Source organism: Molossus molossus, unplaced genomic scaffold, assembly GCF_014108415.1.
Source record: "Molossus molossus isolate mMolMol1 unplaced genomic scaffold, mMolMol1.p scaffold_m16_p_26, whole genome shotgun sequence".
Lineage (NCBI taxonomy): Eukaryota > Metazoa > Chordata > Mammalia > Chiroptera > Molossidae > Molossus > Molossus molossus.
Window position 1 is genome coordinate 3,548,947 of NW_023425362.1, and position 19,331 is coordinate 3,568,277.

A 19,331-nucleotide genomic window follows, 5' to 3' on the forward strand; every position below is an offset into this window, starting at 1 on the left:
GCGAGGGTGTGGAGAAAAGGGGACTCTAGTATACTGCTGGTGGGAATGCAGACTGGTGCAGACACTATGGAAAATAATATGGTGTTACCTCAAAAAATTAAAAATTGAACTTCCATTTAACCCAGTGGTCCCACTTCTAGGAATATACCCTAAGAAGCCTGAAACACCAATCAGAAAGAATATATGTACCCCCATGTTCATAGCAGCACTATTTACATTAGCTAAGATCTAGAAACAGCCCAAGTGTCCATCAGTAGACGAATGGATTAAAAAAGGTGTGGTACATATACACAATGGAGTACTATGCAGCTGTAAGAAAGAAAGATCTCTTATCCTTTGAGATGACATGGAGGGACCTGAAAAGTATTTTCCTAAGTGAAACAAGCCAAGCAGAAAAAGACAAATACCACATGATCTCACTTATTTGTGGAATATAATGAACATAACAGTCTGAGGAATAGGGTAGACCCGGAGACATGGAGGTAGGGTACAGACTGACAACCCTCAGAAGAGGGGGTGGTGGGGAAAGGGAGGAGATAAACCACAGAACTTGTGTGCATGTACGCATAATCAATGGACATGGACAACAAAGCCGGGGACCAGGCGGGGGAAGGGGGGAATGGGGAGGAGGATGTCAATGGGGTAAAAAAGGAGAAACATCTGTAACAAAAATAAAATTTAAAAAAAAAGAGAGACACATCAACTGACCGCCTCCAGCACGACCCCAACCGAGGCCCGGGGACCAAACCACAGTCCAAGTATGTGCCTTGGCCAGAATCAAACCTGAGACTCTTCTGTCGGCGGCCAACACTCTAACCGTTGAGCCAAACTGGCCAGGGCGGCAACATTTTTTAATAATGATGTAAAAGTCAGAGTTACAGCAGGCCCTAAGGTTCCAGGCAGGAGAGTGTCATTGGGGGCGGCGGTGGCCTCCGAGCCCTCTGCCCTTCTCACCTGCACCCGTCGGCTCTGTGTACGATTCCACCTCGCGCCCCTTCGCTTCTGCACCTGCCTGTGTATCCCTCCTGCGAGACGTGGGGAGCCTAGCAAAGCATCCAGGACTTGAAGAGCATCCACTGTGCCCTGAATGAACCGATGTCACCTCCCCTCTCTCACCTTGTCTCCCTGACGGATGAGGGGGGCTAGCAGTCTGTCACTGACCATCACCTGCCTCCACAAAGGTGCTCGTTCAGCCCGGACACCCATGTTCCTAATGGGATTGTCTGGGAGGCAATGGGACCAGGTGCCCCCCTGCATTCCCCGTTATGGGTTGAATAGTGTCTCCCCAAAAGATATGTTCACATTCCAACCTCCAGTAACTCACAATGTGACCATATTGGGAAAGGTCATTGTCGATGTTACTGAGATGGTTCCTGATCTAATACGACTGGTGTCCTTACGAAGAGGGGGTTCGGACGCAGTCTCGCACACGGAGAATCGTGTATAGATGAGCTCTCTGAGGACACCCGCCGCCCATCCCTGGACAGTCCAGCCTCCAGACTGAGCAGCTATGTTTCTGTTGTTTAAACCCTGCATTTTCTGGCTCTGTTACGGCAGCCCCAGGAAACCAATCCTCGCACAACCCGCTTCCCCACGGGGAGTACACTCATTGCTGTCAGCCGCCCCAGGAATAGGCCATCGCTGGCAGCAGAGACGGTGGTGTGCTTCGCGGGAAATGCATCTGTAATGCACACACGAGGACGTCTCCTGCCCTGCAGGTGGGGGTGCATGTCAGAGGGGCCCGTGGAGCTGCGTGGCTGCCTGAAAGTGGCAGAAACACGCTCCGTGGGCACCCTGGGAGCCACCCTGGGGAGAGCCCTCCCCCTCTGCTTGTCAGACGGGGGAGCCCTGCCACAGAGGTGTCATGAAGTGAGCTTCTCGGAGGTGGTCTGCTCCAGGCGCCCAGGGCCCCGCACAGCAGGTGCCAGGAGTCCATGGCTGCTCCCTAACATCCACACCCCACTTCAGCCGTGGCAGGGATGCGGCCCCCCACCCTCACTCTGGGTGTGAGCCATGTCCGCAGCTGATCGGCCATTCTGGGGCCAGCGTGCGCTGGAAGGAGGGAGGCGGTGAGCCCGTCTGCAGCCGGCCCCGGGAGCCCTTGCCTTCCTAGAACGTGCCCCTCTGCCTGTTGGGCCCCGGCCACGGGCTCGCTGGTTCCGGTTCTCAGCCTCCTAGACCTGGCCCCGCTGGCTCCCGGGCCACGGCCACAGGGCACCCCTTCCACTGCACCCCGAGCTACCCCCGGCCTCCCACATGCCAACTACGGCAGGCAAGTCCCCATCACCTCTCCCTCATACCCCGGTGCCTTTGTTTACGCCAGCGTCCAGCCCCAGCCGGGAGCCTGCCAGTCCTCAGACCTGGGTTAACATCCGCCAGTGCCGGGGTTTGTGCACAGGAAGACCTGTGTCTAGACAGGGAGTGGTCAGCATTGGCGGATCTGCCTCTGTCATGGCTCATGATAAACTGCCACCAAGAACTGCTATTTATCACCAGCCCTGTGCCGATGGCCCCTCAAGAACCCCGATGGAAAAGAAGAGGTAACGACAGAATCCGGTCACCCTGGGCCTCCCTTCGAGCTGGAGACCCCATGACTGTAGACCACCCAAGTATAAAACACCTCCCTTCACCTCCTCTCTGGCAAGTTGCAAGTCATCCTTCAAGACCAGCAGACAACCGCTAGTTGTCCCGAGATGTGTTCTTCCATCTTCTACACACCTCAGTCAGTGCCCAGCCACGTGGCCAGCCAGCAGGGCTCCCCAGTCTCCCCTGCATCTAGCAGCGGGCACACGACTACTTTCCCGCCAAGGGGACCGGAGCGGAGGTGGGGTGCCGCTTTCCTGCCGGGTCTGAAAGGCAGGGAGCCCTGGCCGTCCCCTCCCTCCTCCCTGCTGGCCCTGGTGTGACGGGTGGTGGCAGCTGGGGGAGCGTTCCTGGGGCACTGTGGCAGCACCGCTCACCGTGGACTTTCAAACAACAGGAAGTAAACTTGCCCTGTGTTGGGTCTCTACTGGGAGCCAGGGAAGGGGGTGGGGGCGGGGAGAGGCGTGAAGCCAGACTCCCGGGGTTCAGCCCCAGGTCCACCACTCCCGTCAGTGTGAGCTTGGCCAAGCCACTTACCATCTCTGTATCTCAGACCCCTCCCCTGAAGCACGGAATAAAATAGCCACCCCCGGTGGCGTGACGATAGGATTGGTTAATGCCACACGAAGCGGGTGGGGCGGAGCCGGGCACGTCATTCAAGCAGTGTTAGCGGTGGCGGCGACCAGCCTGGAGCTGAGGGAACACACAGGTGCCCCTCTGCGGTCCTTCTGGATGGAATGGGCCTTGGCGGGCCGTGTCTGCTGTGCCCCAGCACCCCTGCACCCCTGCACCCACAGCACCCCTGCACCCGGAGCTGCTCCGGAGACATGCTCTGAGCTGCACGGAGCAGAAACCAACGCGCCTCGCAGATCCATGGGAGAGGGCAATAATGTTTCGTCCACGGGGGAAAAGTCAGGTTAAAGGCTGCTTCTGGACCAAGGAGTGTATTTTTTTTAATCCTCACCTGAGGATATGTTTTTATTGTTGTTTTTGTTTTTAGAGACAGAAAGGGAGAAAGAGAGAGAGAGGGAAAAAAACATCTATGTGAGAGAGAAACAGATCGAATACCTCCTATACTTGCCCTGACTGGGAATCGAACCTGCAACCTTCTGAGAAACCAATCCTCTTAGGCACCCGGCCAGGCAAGTGTATTTTTGTAATAAATGTGACTCCTCGAGGTTACCGCGTTTCATACATGAATGGCTCGGAGGAAGAGACTTTTTCATTATCGACTTCTTGTATTAAACTGTGTGAAATAATCTTCAGTGGGATGGTCTGTACAGACTTCCTTCATTAATTTTTTCCTGACAATAAAACAAGAAAAAACACAATCAGCAAATGCCTGACTTCCTCGTCTGCCTTGTTTTTAACACAGAAAAGAGCCCACACGGCTCTGATGCGTGTTTCCCAGGCCGCTCGGCCGCTGCGGGCTGGTGACGCGGGTGTTTGACCACGGCCTGGGGAGGTTGCAGGGTTCCATCTGCACAGGTGTGACTGAAAGCACATGTGCTCGTCCCACTTGATGTCGTCAGATCACGTCTTAATGCCTCTCTTGGGCCCCCAACAGAAGTGACCAAGGGACGATGGGCCGCTGGTGAGCAGGTATCAGATGTCGGACTGGGGAAAACACCCGTGGGGCCCTTCCGAGTTCAAGCCGAGCGCTTTATGGACAGATAGGTAAACAGTAAATAATGATGTGGATTTGGTGACATGTTCACCTACTGACCTGCATTTGACATCGCCTGCGGCTGGGACCCTGAGCTGCTCTTGGGGCCTGCATGTCAGTCAGGAGGGAGACTCTGGGCTCGGGGAGCCCTCCCTGCAGCCGGCGGTGGGCACCGTCCTCCACCTCTCAGGCCCACGCAGGGCCCCCCTGCAGCCGGCGGTGGGCACCGTCCTCCACCTGCCAGGCCCACCCAGGGCCCCCCCTGAACTCCTAGGGACCTCAGGGACTTCATCACCAGCATCCATGTCTCAGCCGCTGGGGGTCCCCAGGGCCCAGGTGAGCAACCCCAGGGAGGGGAGTCTGTTTACAGGATGCCACACAGTGGAACCTCAGGCACCTGGTTATGTGGTTTCCAAGCCCTTGACTTCCAGCTTTGTGGCTCGGGCCCCTCCCCCTTCCTGTCTGCATTCTGCACCCGAGGCTGAGCCAGAGTCTAGACCACTACCCCCATGGGGCCTCTGGTCAGCTATACACCACGGGGCCTGGGCCCTTTGGGTGGGAGAGATTGGGGGCAGAGGGTCAGGAAAGCACAGAACCTGCTCCATGGGCCCTGCCGGTCAGCACCCCCACCGCCCACCTGTCCCCCTGGACCCTGAGCGGGCCCCAGCCCTTCAGCCTGGTCTCCCAGCCCTGCCCGGCCCGCCCGGCGCTCACTGCAGAAGCTGCTCCCTGGCCAGGCCGAGGTTGCTGCAGTCCAGGGCTCTGCGCAGGTCACGCTGCTGCCGCCGCCGCTGCCGCTCCATCAGCACGGAGGTGCGGGCGTTCTGGACCCTCTGCCAGTCCCACTCCTGGTCTCTCTGGCGCTCTTCCTCCTGGATCCTCTGAGCGAGGAGAGGGGAGTCAGAAGGGCCTGGGGAACGGCCTCTCGCTTTACAGGTGGGGAAACTGAGGCTCTGGCAGGTGGACAACATCATGCAGGAAATCAGGAGACCCCTGCCTATCAAAGCAGGTGGCCCAGCTGCTGGCCACACCTTGGAGGCACTGGGCACCACCAGGGGGCAGGCTGCTGCTGCTGGCTGAACTCTGGGACCACCCGGTTGTTTCTAGAACCTACTCATCTACAGCCCCACCAGGGACAATGGGTGCATTTCTGCATCTCAGCTCATCCCTCATTGCCCTCCAGACTCTTCTATAAAAACCTCAGACTCCTAGGAGAGACCACTGGATTAATGCAGAGGGCAGAAGTGAACCGCTGAACGTGAGCTGTCTGGTCAGGGGACCAGAGTGAATTACTTCGTCAGCTCTGTGTCTCCTACAGCGAACAGGAGCCAAAGCCCAGGCGCTGGGCCTGAGCCGGAGCCCCTGCCCCCTCCACAGGCTGTAGGCGGGGCTTCCTCCCACCCGAGCAGCAGGGTGCGGGCTTCACCACCCGCAGGGGGAGTGGCTGCCTTAACCAGCCCCCTCCCTGCGAGTCGAGGCCGTCAGAGGTCCTGGACACGGTGCTTTCGTGGAGAGAACAGCCCACCCGGGACCTCTGGCCCAGGCTGCGGGAAGACAGTCTCATGTTCTTCGCTGGGTCTCAAGTCCCCCAGTTGTCTCCAGGCACGGAGGCGGCGTGCAGGGCACCGGCAGGGCCGTGCTGAGTGGGGACACTTAGTGTGGGTTTTCTCCTTTGTGCTTTTCTGTTTCCCAGTTTTTCACAGATTGAAATATCAGTCAAAATGGCTGCTTTTGGGCAGCTGCTCGGCCGTCCCCACCGGGCATTTGGGCTGAGCTGCAGGATGAGGGACGAGCAGCCCTGCAAACCTCTCCCTCCTCTGGGCCGCCCGAGGCAGGTGAGCTGGCCTACCTGCCCCACTCCCTGGTCCAGCCCACTGCCCTCCCCAGCACCTGCCTGACTGGGGACCCCTCCCCGCCCACCTCGGCAGTCACCTGCCCAGCCTGGGGCAGCCCGCCCGGCTCTGCACACTGAGACCTTCTCCCTCCCCCTCCCGTCGTGATTCCGAGTGTTCTCACCACACACAGACCACCCTTCCCTCTCCCCAGCTTCTCAGACATCCTGCCTCCCTTCCAAAGGCCTTGTTCCCACCTGTCAGCGGTCACCACCCCCCCAGTACACCCTGCCTGTGGTCCCTGAACTCCAGTGGACACCAGAACCCTGTGTGGGGGGCTCGCTGAGCCACAGACACGGGCCCAGCAGGGCTTCTGCTTCAGCAGGTCCGCGGTGGACCCTGAGAGGCTGCTGGTCCCGGCTGCTGTGAGAACCTGCCCTTGCCTCATCCAGACCAACGCCACCTCCCTCCTTGGTCCCACCTCCCTGCGGCCCATTCGCCACCACGCTGCGCTGCCCCTTCCGCTCTCGGCAGCACCTCCAGTCCACGACGGCACACCTTCCTCCCCGTTCCACCCCGTGCCCACCACAGCCGGGCAGACTCGCCTCTCACCTGACCAGACGTGCCCGCGAGCCCCGAGGGTGGTGAATCCAACTCTCCTCCCACAGCTGCGTGTGGCCTGCTCACTGGGGACACGTCACCTCATGACCATGAGCTCCAGGGACCCCTGGTACCGCCTGGCCATCCTGCTCCCTCCCCCTCGGCCATCCATTTCCAGCTCTCCTAGGTGACCACGGGCACCTTGATCTGGGTCCTCAAACCTCTGACCCTCCCTCTCTCAGCAGGAAACGGGGTTGGGAGGGGAGCCCCAGGAGCTGCCGCACGGACTCACCCACTGTCACCCCACCCGTGAGCTGTGCACACCAAGCCTCAGCTGCCCCGGGACAGGGCCCCGGCCTTCCTCTACTGCACGGCTCTCACCCAGGACAAGCAAGCAGTCACTGCCACAGCAGAAGAGCAGCTGAGCAGCGTGCCCGTGGCCCCAGTGCCCCACCAGCTGCCACCGGTTTTCTGCATCCGTCACAGCCGAACACCTTGGGAGCTGTGGGCATTTTCTCCACTTCCTCCTGCCCTGTCTCGCAAACCCATCACACAGGCGGTGACCCCGGCTTCTACCACAGAGCGCACCCCACCATGGTGCTGGATCCTGCTAGTCCGCAGAGCCCAGCAAGGGCCTTTGACCCCGGGTTTCCTCTCCTTCCGAGAAACACTCCCTCACTGGGCCTCTGGTCACCAATGCTGGCTCCCTCCTACCTCTCAGCCGCTCCTTCCCGGCCCCGTTGCTCTTTATAAACAGAGCAAGGCGGTCCCGGGGCATCGTTAGAGGCCCTCTCCTCGGTCTACACTCACTGCGCGTGCAATCCCATCCAGGCTCACTGCCTTAAATACTCTCCCGGTGGTCACGACTCCGCCTTGGTCTCCAGACCACAACTCCGGCTGCCTGCCGGGCTCCACTCGGAGGCTGTGGCAGAAAAGATCACTGGACCCCGAGGAACCACGTTCCTTCTGCCTTAGCAGGAGAGTGGGCAGCACGGCACTGCCTGGGATCAGCACCTGTCCCCAGGCTTCCTTCACGGCAGGGACAACCTTGTGACTAGGAGTTGTCCAATGACGGAAATGGAAGTGTCCTCACGGAGCTCCTCCCCGTCCCCTCCGCCTGCTGGAAGGCACGTGGGAGGCGGGAGCCCACACAGCCATGTGCGGGAAGAGGTGGGAGCCGGTGCGGAGGGCGCAGAGCTGGGCGAGTGCCCTTGGAACTGCTCCATCAGCCTGGCTGTTTCCCTAGGGCGTCGTCTCCACGCGAGACCAAATTCTACCAGTTTAAGATGCTGTTATTTGGTGGCTTTGGCTTGTTCAGGTGAGCCAAACCCTAACAGACGTGGCTGTCTGGTGGACACTGCACTTGACCCGAATCGTACTGATTCCCACTCCCCCTCCGACCATCTTCCCCACCCCTGTACCAGCTGCGTCCCCCGCTACTCAGGGAGGGTCTGGAGTCATCCTTACCTCCTGGTCCCTCATGTGCGTGCTCACCCTTTCAACCACTCCTGCGGGCTCCCCTTCAAAGGAGACCCAGAACCCGACCTGTCTCGGCACCCTCATGCCGGTGCCTGGACCCAGCAGCACCGGTTCTCCCCTCAACCAGCGCAACAGCGCCCCGAGGATCTCTCCCCTCCCCCGCCCCCTGGGGTCCAGCCTCACACGGGGCAGGAGGGTCCTGTGCAGTGTCAGTCAGTGATGTCACTGCTCTGCTCCAGACCCTCCAGTGCCCTCCCTGTCACAGGAAAAGCCAGTCCTCACTGCCTCACGGCCTGGCCCTTGCCTGGGGGCCTTTCCCCAGAGGTCTGCATGGCTCCTCCCCTCAGGTCTTAGTTCCGTCAGGTGTCCCTTCTCAGTCTCCTGGTGACGCCTCTGCCCAGCACCCCGTCCCGTCCCTGGCTTACTTTCCTCCCTACACTCACATCCGAGCTGTCTCACACAGGAATGGCTTATTTGGCCCTTGGCACTTCCCTTTGCCCTCCCCCAAGGTAAACCCCTTGAGGGCAGCTGTGACTAGATGCCCCGGAGGGAAGGAGGTGGCGGGGAGGGGTGGCGGGCACCAGCTTCTCCTGCACTTGCTGCTTCTGCACCAGGCGGACCTGCTCCAGCTGCCCCCGGGTCATGCCCTTCCAGCGGTCGGGGACCACGCGGTGCGGCCCGAAGGAGCTGGCTGCCTGCTGCGGGTTCTCCGAGAGCAGGTCCCCGCGCAGCAGGTTGGAGATCTCGGCCAGGTTGTCCTCTTGCTCTTGTTTCTTCTCCAGACTCTTCCTTTCCGCTGACTCCAAGGCCTGGGCCGGGGGAGATCGGGGGAGATATCAGGGGAGATGCTCCTAGTGACCCAGGAGACAGGCACAGGCCGGCAAATCTCCCAGGGGCCCCTGAAGGAAGCCTGCACTGAAGGGCACCAGGGACGGGGGAGGGCAGCAGACTTGGCAGGCATGGAGGTGGGCTGCCCTGCGGTGCTGGGCGTGGGGGCCGGGCTGAGGGAATGCCACCTGCTGGCTGTGTGCAGAGTTGCTTCAAGTCTTTGCGCCAGTTTGCCAAAGCACAGAGCAGCCCCCCACCCAGGGCCACAGGGAGGGGCACAGAGCCCTGCCCCAAGGTGAGTGAGCCCAAGCCAAGGGGTGATGATGACAGGAGCAAAGCCCCTCAACTGACCAAGATGGACAGACATCAATGTGTATGTTAAGCCACTGAGAGTTGAGAGGTGTTTCTCAGTCTGACGGGCACAGGTAGGTGTCGTCATCCCCGTTCTCCAGATGATAAAACTGAGGACTTGGCTTCTCCAAGGCACAAAGAAGAGCCCGGTCTGACACCTGTGTGCTGGGCGCTGGTGCCTGCGCACTGAACTCTGCCACCACAGCCACTGTGTCTAATGACAGGAGTGCCCCTCGCCTCCGAGAACTGGAGGCTCTCAAGTGTCTGCACCTGCTAAGGTTGACCGAGCTGCCTGGAATTTTCTTTTAAAGACAGCTTTCTAGACCTTTGTATTAATGCCCCAGGCTAACTAACAGCCTATTTACCGTCCGGAACGGAGCTGCTGGCTCTCCCCAAAATGGGCCATTTATGAAGGTGCTGCCTCGCAGTGTCCACGTGAGCAGCTGGGGGAGCTGAAAGTGTCGGCACATGCTAGGTGCTCACTAAAAGCTTTACCGAGTGAATGACTACATCGATGAATGCAGCAACACGCTGCAGCGAAAACCACGCCGGTGCCCAGGAGGAAGGCTCAATGAGTCTCTGCTGAGCTGGATCCATGAACGCGGCGCGAAATGAATGGCTGGATGGCTGGACAATAGTGGACTAAGAATCAAGAGCCCCATTCTGCACTAGCCTCATCGGGGCATCACTTGGTAAGTTATGGAAATGTCTACCATGCTGTACACCTGAGGGTAATATAACATTGAATGTCAACTATAATTGAAAAACTAAAAAAATTTTTTTTTTACGTTTAAAAAGAGCCCCATGCTGCCATTAATTTGCTGTGGGGCCTGGAACAAAGGCCCTTCCCTCTCTGGGCCTCTCTGCAAAAGGAAGGCCAAGGGCCAGGTGATCTCCGAGACCTGTTGCAGCGGCTGGTTGGTGACGGGGCTCCAGGTGCCCCCGTGGTCTGCCCTTGGGTCACCCCTCCTCGATCCTCTCCCTACGGCTGAAAGCCAGCATTCTCTCTGGTCTCTGGGCCAGCCTCTCGGGGATTTGTGATCACATACCCCATCAGCCAAACATCTGTGAGCTTGTGTCTCCGATATATTCAGTTCACAACGTGGGACTATTTTTTTTTTTTTTTTAATCCTCAACCGAGGACATTTTTCCATTTTTTGTTCAGATAGAGCGGGAGGGAGAGAGAGGAAGAGAGAGAGAGAGAAACATCGATGTGAAGGGACACATCGAGTGGCTGCCACCCGCACGACCAACCAGGGCCGGGGAAAAACTGCAACCGAGGTACATGCCCTTAGCGGGAACCGAACCCGGGTCTCTCTGTACCGCAGGCCGACGCTCCAACTGCTGAGCCAAATCGGCCAGGGTGTCAATGTGGGACTATTTGACCATAAAAATAGGATGTGCTTTAATTTTAAAATACACACGCGCGCACATGTGTGTAATAGAAGTGACGGGGTTAAGCACACACGTGAGCAGCGCTCGGGTATCTTCCTCCTGCTGTGCAGGCCAGTGCTCTGGTCAGCCAGCGAATCCGAGAAGTGAATCCAGGCGACACCCACCCAGCCCGGAAATACCACTGCATTCGAGAAAACCTGGAGAGGGGATCTCATTTCCAAAAGGAACACAGAACTTGAAGCAGTGTCGGCATGGGCCGGGCTGGGAAAGGAGCTGGGCAGAGTTTGGGGAGGAGGGAGCTGTCAGGGGACCCCCAAAGTGTGCAGCAATCACCAACACAGCTGCACCCACGACTGAGTGCTGGGGACCCGCCCTTGCAGGAGGAACTCTGAGGGGTGGTTAAGAACTGAACCGAGACCAGGCGTCAGGGCAGAGCTAGCTGGCATCCGTCTGGGCAGATGCCACAGTCCTCATGCTAGAGAGGAACCTGAGGTTTAGAAAGGTGAACTGAAGCCCTGGCCGGTTTGGCTCAGTGGTTAGAGCATCGGTCTGTGGTCCAGAGAAAGGTGAACTGACCCCCCTGCCCGTCGCGTGGCTTTAGGTTCCACACCCAGATTCGGAGCTCAGGAGCAGGGGCTGCAGCTCGTCTGTTTCAGGGACTGGGCAGCCCCCCACTCCCTTCCCCTCCCACTGCCGGGCCCCTCGGGTTTGGGTTGTGATCTGGCCCGGCCTGGGACCGGGGAGCTGGGGTGCGCTGGGGAGGCGGCTGGGCACTGGTGTCCTGCCCCACCCCGGCCGGGGTTTACCTGGCTCTTGTTGAATTCCTGCACAGCTGCTCGAACGGCCTTCCTGGTGGCGCTCTCCAGGTTCTGCAACTGCTTGGCCGTTTCGTCAAACTGCAGCCTGGTCTTCATGTAGAGGTCCTCTGAACGAAAGCAAACGGTCAAACCTGCGTGCCCACCCAGAGTCCCCTCCCAGGGGCGCCACTTCTTAGCACGGCCTCATCCGCAGAACCGGATGCCTCAGAGGCTGCTGGGAGACATCGATGAGTTAATTCAAGTAAAGCTCTCAGATCTGTGCCTGGCAGGGAGGGTTGGCAATCACTACTGTGGATGGGTCGTCGCGTCTGCCGTGGATGGGTCGTGTCTGCCGTGGATGGGTCACGTCTGCCGTGGATGGGTCGTGTCTGCCGTGGATGGGTCATGTCTGCCGTGGTCCCGGGACAGGGAGCAGTGGGTTCCTGCCCTCCATGACCTCTCAGGCTGCTACATCCTTACAGTGGGCAAGGGATGGTGGGAGCCCAGAAAAAGGGGAGCTCTGCCATGGGAACCAGATGGGGCTCCCCAGTGGAGGGGCGTCAGGTAACAGACATTGTGGAGTGGCAGTAGCACTTTGCCAACGAGGAGGAGGAGGAGGAGATGGAGAAGAAGGGGTAGGAAGTCAAGCGTCCAAACAGCATAACATAAAGATCCGGAGTCAGACAGTTTCTGGTCCAGCCTACGTGCTTCCTAGCTCTGTTAACCTGACCTACTTATTCCTCGACCTTTCGGAGCCTCCGGCCCTCACCTGTGAGGCAGGACAACGCCTACTTTGCAGGTTTGTCACGTTAAAAAATAAAAATGTCAGTACTCAGAAGGTTCTCCACCTGGTGTTTGTGCTGGTGGGTCTCCTTTTCATCTCCAAACACAAACACCAACACCCAAAACCTATATAATTAGATTAACCAATGTCACCCCGATAAATTCAATAAAGAAGGGAAAACAAAAACCGAACCCTTTAGTGGTGAATCCTGGGCTCCACTCCCCTTCAGCTTCATCTCTCACCTGGCGTCAGCCTGTCCGTTCACTTAACAAAGAGCCATCGAGAGCCTCACGGGGCCAGCTGCACGCTCTGCTGGGAACCCGGACACAGAGGGGCCTCCTGGGACTCGCTGTCCAGGAGACGAGGCCATAGACAGACAGATGCCGAACAGGCTCAGTACCGCAGAGTGACCGGGCTGCAGACGGTCCTGGGACTCGCTGTCCAGGAGACGAGGCCATAGACAGACAGATGCCGAACAGGCTCAGTACCGCAGTGTGACCGGGCTGCAGACGGTCCTGGGACTCGCTGTCCAGGAGACGAGGCCATAGACAGACAGATGCCGAACAGGCACAGTACCGCAGAGTGACAGGGCTGCAGACGGTCCTGGGACTCGCTGTCCAGGAGACGAGGCCATAGACAGACAGATGCCGAACAGGCTCAGTACCGCAGAGTGACCGGGCTGCAGACGGTCCTGGGACTCGCTGTCCAGGAGACGAGGCCATAGACAGACAGATGCCGAACAGGCTCAGTACCGCAGAGTGACAGGGCTGCAGCCGGAGAGGCTGCTGGGGCTCGTGGGGAAAGACTTCGGCAGTTGGGCAGAGAGGGAAAGAGAGAGTTTCTCTAGGAGGAGGTGGTATTTAAGCTCAGCCCTGAAAGACATGAGAAGCTGGTGGAGAGCAGGTGCAAAGGTTCGGAGGTTTGTCGGGACCCAGAAGTGGAAGTAAGCCAGAGGGGCTGGGACACAGGGAGTGCGTGAGGGCGTGAGGCGGTGTCGGAGGGCTGGGCGGTGGCCCCGGCGTGCAGGGCCTTGTAGGCTATGGTGGGGTCTGCACTTTCTCCCATCTGTCCTGGGAAGCCAGGAGAGGGCTTGCAGCTGGGGTGGAGGGAGTAGGGTGACCCTGTTCAGAAAGCAGCACCCTGACTGCTATGTGGAGAGTGGACCAGAGAGGGGCAAGAAAGAAAGGGGAAAACGACTAGAAAGCCCTTGGTGTGGTCCACACAGGTGGAAAAGGGGCTTGCGTGGCAGTGGTGACAGTACGGAAGGGAGACGCGGACAGTCGGAATATCTGCAGGAGGTAAGAAGGGACAGGAGCTGAGGATGGCCTGGAGGGTGGCCTGGGGGTCAAGGAGGACCACGGGTTTCTGGCTTGATTCAGGGAAGGAGGTGTCACTGGGGGAGGAAGCTCGAGGGAGGAGCTTGTCTGGGGAGAAATGCAGGGCTAGTTTCCTGGATGCTGTGAGATGTCTGGGGGTGGGGGAGGGGTGGGAACAGCTCAAGGACCACGCCCAAGGTGGAGACAAAAGCTCTCAGCCAGAGATGGAAAAGCGACTGGGAGGTGGATGGGACTTTTAAAGCCCCATGAGTGATTATTTCAACAAATATTTATCTCTGTGCCAGGAACTAAGGATGGAGCAGTGAATACAACAGACAAAACCTCCTGCCTCCGTGGAGCTTAAGAGATGGTACTGGAGAGGGATGACCGATACGTCACCGTGCAGTATGTCACTGAGCAACGCTACGGGAGAAACGAAGGAAGGAAAGGGGTAGGGAGTGTGGGGGGGGGTGAGGACACAGGGCTGCAACGTGTAATATTGGTCAGTGAGGCCTCCCTGATAAGACAACATCTTAGCAAAGACCTGAAGAAGGAGAGGGGTCAACTTGCAAATATCTGGGAAAATATATTTCCAGGCAGAAGAAGCCGTTAAGTGCAAAGGGCCTGAGACAGAAGTGGGCCTGACACACTTACGTTCTAGGAATAGCGAGGAAGCCAGGGTGACAAGGATGGGATCAATGAAGGGCAGCGCAGTAGGAGATAAGGTCAGACTGACCTTGTAGGTCCTTGAAATAGACGTGTTTTTTACACAGTGAAATGAGAAGCTAGTGGAAGATTTTAAGCAAAAGAGCTAGCTTAACTTTTAACAGAATCATTCTGGCGGCTGGGTGGAGATGAGATGAGGTCAGACGGGGACAAGGACAAGAACAGGGAGACCAGCAGAGGCCATTGCAACAATTCAGCCGAGAGAGCTGATAGCTTAGTCCAGAGTGGTGATGGTAGCCGAGATGTGGATGACTTCCTACTGGACTGGATGTAGCATTTGAGAGAAACGAAAGAGTCGAGATGACTTGCGGTTGGGGCCTGGACAACCGCAAGAATGGGGTTCCCACTGACAGAGGTGGAAGGCCAGGTGTGGGGGGATCATAAGAGTGTCCTACTGGCCTCATCCTGACATAGGCTGGACCCATGTCGTTCCCCTGGTCTTCCCAGCAGACTGTAAACAGGGCAGGGACTGGTTCTGAGTTACACGGGGCCCCAGCACCCACTGGAGCCCAGACAGAACGCAAGTTCAGAAAGAGCTTCCTGTGTCACTGACATGGGACCAGAGATGTTTAAACCTGGAACGCAGGTTCTGATGTCTCTCTCCCTCCACGGCAGGACATTAACAGGACTTCAAAACAAAACAAAAATGGGAGCTGGCCTGTTAAAGAAAGTATCGAAATCAACCCTTGTTTTTGTTTCCTTACCTGCACGTTTGTGGTCGGCCCGAGCATTCTTCCGTTCCCTTTGCTGTTGCAAGGACCATTCTCGGTTCTGTTCCTGTTGGAACTTCTTCCTCTCGTGGAAGTTCAAATCCTCTCCCATGAACCTCTGCATCCCCGACACTGTGTTCCGATCATCATTATCTGACCGCCGGGCTGGAAGATCTTTCTTAAGGGCTAGGGGGTCAGAAAGGTCGAATTCTCTGCGACTTTCTGGCTTCTGAAGGCTCTGCTGGAAGTCGGTGATAGCTTTGCAGAGATTCTTCCTATCTCTTCTTTCCCGGTCTTCCAATGTGCATGTGGTCTTGTCACTGCGCCTCATTTCAGCAGCTAGAAGAGACGTAGATTATCTATAAGCTTAAGACTGAGAGGGGAAAGTAAGTTTGATGCCATGGTAAAAAATAATTTTTAGTGATTCTAAAAGTAATACAACCCTCCAAAAAAAAAAAAAGTAACATAATGCCCTGGCCGGTTTCTCAGTGGTTGGAGCTTCAGACCAAAGAGTCACAGGTTTGATTCCGGTCAAGGGCATGCACTTTGGTTGCAGTTCGGTCCCCAGTCTTGGTCAGGGTCATGCAGGAGACAACCAATCGAGGTGTCTCTCTCACAATGATGTCTCTCTCTCTCTCTCTCTCCCCTCCTCCTCCACCGCCTCCTCCTCACACTCTATCTGAAGATAAATGGAAAAATATCCTCGGGAGAGGATTTTTTAAATAAAAGTAACATAACCATTAAAAGATTAGAATCCTGAATGCACAAAGCACACCCTATAAATCAATAAGAAAAACAACAACAGCCCTGGCCGGTTTGGCTCAGCAGTTAAGAGCGCTGGCCTACGGACCAATGAGTCGTGGGTTCAATTCTGGCCAAGGGCACGTACTTTGGTTTCAGTTGGTCCCCGGCCCTGGTCAAGCCATGCGGGAGGCAACCAGTTAATGTGGCTTTATCACATCAATGTTTCTCTAGGTCTCTCTCTCTCTCCTTCCCTCCTACTCTATCTGATAATAAATAGAAAAGGAATAAAAAAAAACAAAAACCAACAACCACCAAAAATGGGCAAAGGATAGGAAAAGGCAAATAAAGAAACATGAATAATCAATAAACTTGTGAAAAGATGATTAACCTTACAAGATGATTAGAAACACCCCAAAATTAGCAAAGTATTTAAAATGCTAATAATAGCACTATTCAGATGTGGGGAAATGAGATTCTTCATTCACTGCTGTGGGAGGGTAACCTGGTACACTTATAACTTTGGAAAGCAGTTTGCCAGTATCCCACACTGAAAACATGCATATCCTATGACCTAACAAGCCGACTTCTAGGTATCCCTCACTCATGTACACAGGGATGTAATGCATGGGTAGTCACTGCAGCATTATTTACAATCATAAAAAGAAAAAAAAAACTGAAAAAAAATCTAAATCAGCCATCAGTGGGAGAATGGATAAAGGAACTTTGTCTAATTCATATAACAAAATATCAGAAGACAATATCGGGCCCACAACCTGGGCATGTGCCCTGACTGGGAATCAAACTGGTGACCTCTTAGTACATGGGTTGATGCCCAGCTACTGAGCCACACTGGCAGGGCTGATTTATTTTTCTATTTTTTTTTTGTTGTTGTTCAGTTTGGCTCAGCGATTAGAGCGTCAGCCTGCGGTCCGGAGAGACCCGGGTCCGGAGAGACCCGGGTTCGGTTCCCGCTAAGGGCACGTACCTCGGTTGCAGTTTGTCCCCAGCCCTGGTTGGGTCATGCAGGAGGCAGCCACTCGATGTGTCCCTTTCACGTCAATGTTTCTCTCTCTCTCTCTTCCTCTCTTTCCTTCCCACTCTATCTGAACAAAAAGAGGAATAATGTCCTCGGGTGAGGATAAAAAAAAAAGACAGGTAAAACATTTAGAAAACAGAACGTATGAAGAAAATAAACTTCACTAATAATTTAATCACTCCAAATGACCACTGCTAACATTCTGGCATGTTTCCTTTCTTTTTCTAAGCATATCTTTCATATATTTTAAAAATTAATTGATAACCCATTGTATATAAAATTTTCTACCCTTTTTTTTCTAATTTTTTTAAACAGGAAAAAAACAAATTTATTGCCTATGTATATATGGGGGTTCCATAAAAATATGGGGCCCCCTTTTTCCTATTTTAAAAATCCTTACAAAATGCTTTAACCAAATAAGCTGAAATTGTTGCACATGATGTGGATTTTGTTTGAAATTTTTATCTAAAAGCTAGAACACTATTTTTTTTTATTTTTTATCCTTACCAAGGACATTTTTCCATTTTTTGTTCAGATAGAGTGGGAGGAAAAGAGAGAAACATCAACGTGAAAGGGACACATCAAGTGGTTGCCACCCGCATGACCCTATCAGGGCCGGGGACAAACTGCAACTGAGGTACATGCCCTTAGCGGGAACCTAACCCGGGTCTTGCTGGACCGCAGGCTGACGCTCTAATCGCTGAGCCAAACTGGCCAGGGCTAAAAGCTAGAACACTATTATTTGAACCATAGCAAGTTGTTCTGAGTCAGCTCAGGGGTGTGAGCTGGGAATTTGTGTGTGTCATCTAGTGTGAAGGGCTGTCCCTGACAGAAGGTTTTGAACTTTTGAAAGAGAATGTGTGCATTTAACATTTTTCATATCCAGTTTTTGTTGTTTTTTTTTGTTTGGAAAAAAATATATATCCTCAAATACTTCTTAGAATTCACAGAGGAAGAATTAACACATTATGTTAAATGAGCACAAAGAATTGTAAAATTTTAAAAGGAAAGAGAGTACAAATGACAAGTTTCTACATAGGTAAAGAAATGACCCCTGGCTGGTTTGCTCAGTGGTTAGAGCATCAGCCCTCAGAGAAAAAGGTCTTGGGTTCGAGTCCCAGTCAAGGGCACCAACTGGGTTACAGGTTCCATCCCCAGCCCTGGTTGGGGTCATATGGGAGGCAACCAATCACATTGATCCCCCTCACCTTCCATTCAATCTCTATCTAAAAATTAACGGGAGAATATCCTTGGGTAGGAATTAACAAAGAAAAAAATGAGGAATGGAGTCTAAAGGTGCACAGCCCTAAAATGCTAGCTAGGCATTTAGGAAACGCTCACCAAATGTTTCATGTCTGGCTTTTTCAGTTGCCTCTCTTATCTTCTGGTCATGAAGCTGAATATCCCAGGCTTCTGCATCTCCCTGGAATGGAAAGCAAGGGGAGAGGAGTTAGAGCCAGATCATTTTATTCTGCTCTTAACAATCCTACTTATCTTTTTATCCTTGCCCCACTGTCAAAGTATTGTCTTAGGTTCACACTAGGTTTTTTCATACCTGAATGCCGTTGCTTATCATTGATTCTCCAACCTGTCCTCTTAACTTCCCTCTGAGCTTCCTTCCCCCTTACCTTAGTTAACATACTCATCCTCACAGCACTGCTTAGACATCACCTCCTCTGGGAAGGCCTCTCTGATTTCCCAGCTCCAGTCTGTGCTCCCCTCCTTCACTACATTTTAATGTGACCATTTTAATGTCTGCCTCCTCCACTGGTGCATAAACCCTTAAGGTCAAGAACTGCTTTATTCCTCATCTCCTGGGCCCATCTCAGTCTTGCCACAAAATTTTGTGAAATGAATGCACTGAAGGGAAATCGTGTTAATGTAGAAAATCTGGCTCAGAGAGAGGAGAACGCCATTGTAGTCTGTCTTTGGCCACAAACGCCAGCCCAACTCCCTCCCCACTGCAGGACTCCATTTGCCTGTCTGGCTAGTGAAGAGTATAAGGTCTCTCTCATCCTCAGCAAAGTGAATATGTCGAATTAGTCCCCCCCCCCCCCCCGAAAACACCTGGTGTCGTTTGCAGCCGTGCCTGGGTCAAAAGTTTCATTCAAGCAGTTCATCTCTCCCCAGCCCGCCTCTCGGCCCCCACCTGCCCCTCCACGCCCCAAGCCCCCACCCCCCCACCCCCAAACCGGCTCCTTTCCCTGTTGGGCCCTAAGGTCTCACCCCGATGATCCTGTTCCTGGCATTAAAGATCCGGTTCTGCCTGCACAGCTCCGCATGTCTCCTCTTGGCCAAGCCAAGGGACTGTTCCAGGTCTTTGGGCTGCACTATGTCCATGGCTGGGAATCCCTAAGAAATTCTAAGAGGTTTTAAAACACGCAAGTTGGAAAGAGAAGACAACAAAAATAAGACAAGCTGAAGCCCGAGCCAAGCGGCTCCCGAGGAGGCGGGTCGGTGGGATGCGCGACGACTCCCCAGGCG

General features: G+C 55.1%; 1 protein-coding gene across 1 annotated transcript; it reads right to left on the reverse strand.

Annotated features, from left to right (window-relative positions):
* Positions 1 to 3,808: 3,808 nt before the first annotated feature.
* RIBC2 (RIB43A domain with coiled-coils 2) lies at positions 3,809 to 19,187 on the reverse strand. The gene is made up of 7 exons (XM_036278309.1): positions 19,074 to 19,187; positions 18,189 to 18,270; positions 15,062 to 15,406; positions 11,541 to 11,659; positions 8,742 to 8,969; positions 4,964 to 5,130; positions 3,809 to 3,887 (listed from the first exon to the last, which is right to left on the reverse strand). Exons 1-7 carry the CDS (start codon positions 19,185 to 19,187, stop codon positions 3,809 to 3,811), a joined length of 1,134 nt encoding a protein of 377 aa, XP_036134202.1.
* Positions 19,188 to 19,331: the final 144 nt, after the last annotated feature.

Bases quoted from the DNA above. Each gene is read 5' to 3' on its own strand.
- RIBC2 (XM_036278309.1), bottom strand. From the start codon at position 19,187: ATGGACATAGTGCAGCCCAAAGACCTGGAACAGTCCCTTGGCTTGGCC. The intron at 15,407-18,188 runs GTGAGCGTTTCC...CGTCTCTTCTAG, and splicing joins AGCCAGACATGAAACATTTG to CTGCTGAAATGAGGCGCAGT. The intron at 11,660-15,061 runs GTAAGGAAACAA...GCTTTCGTTCAG, and splicing joins GGCCGACCACAAACGTGCAG to AGGACCTCTACATGAAGACC.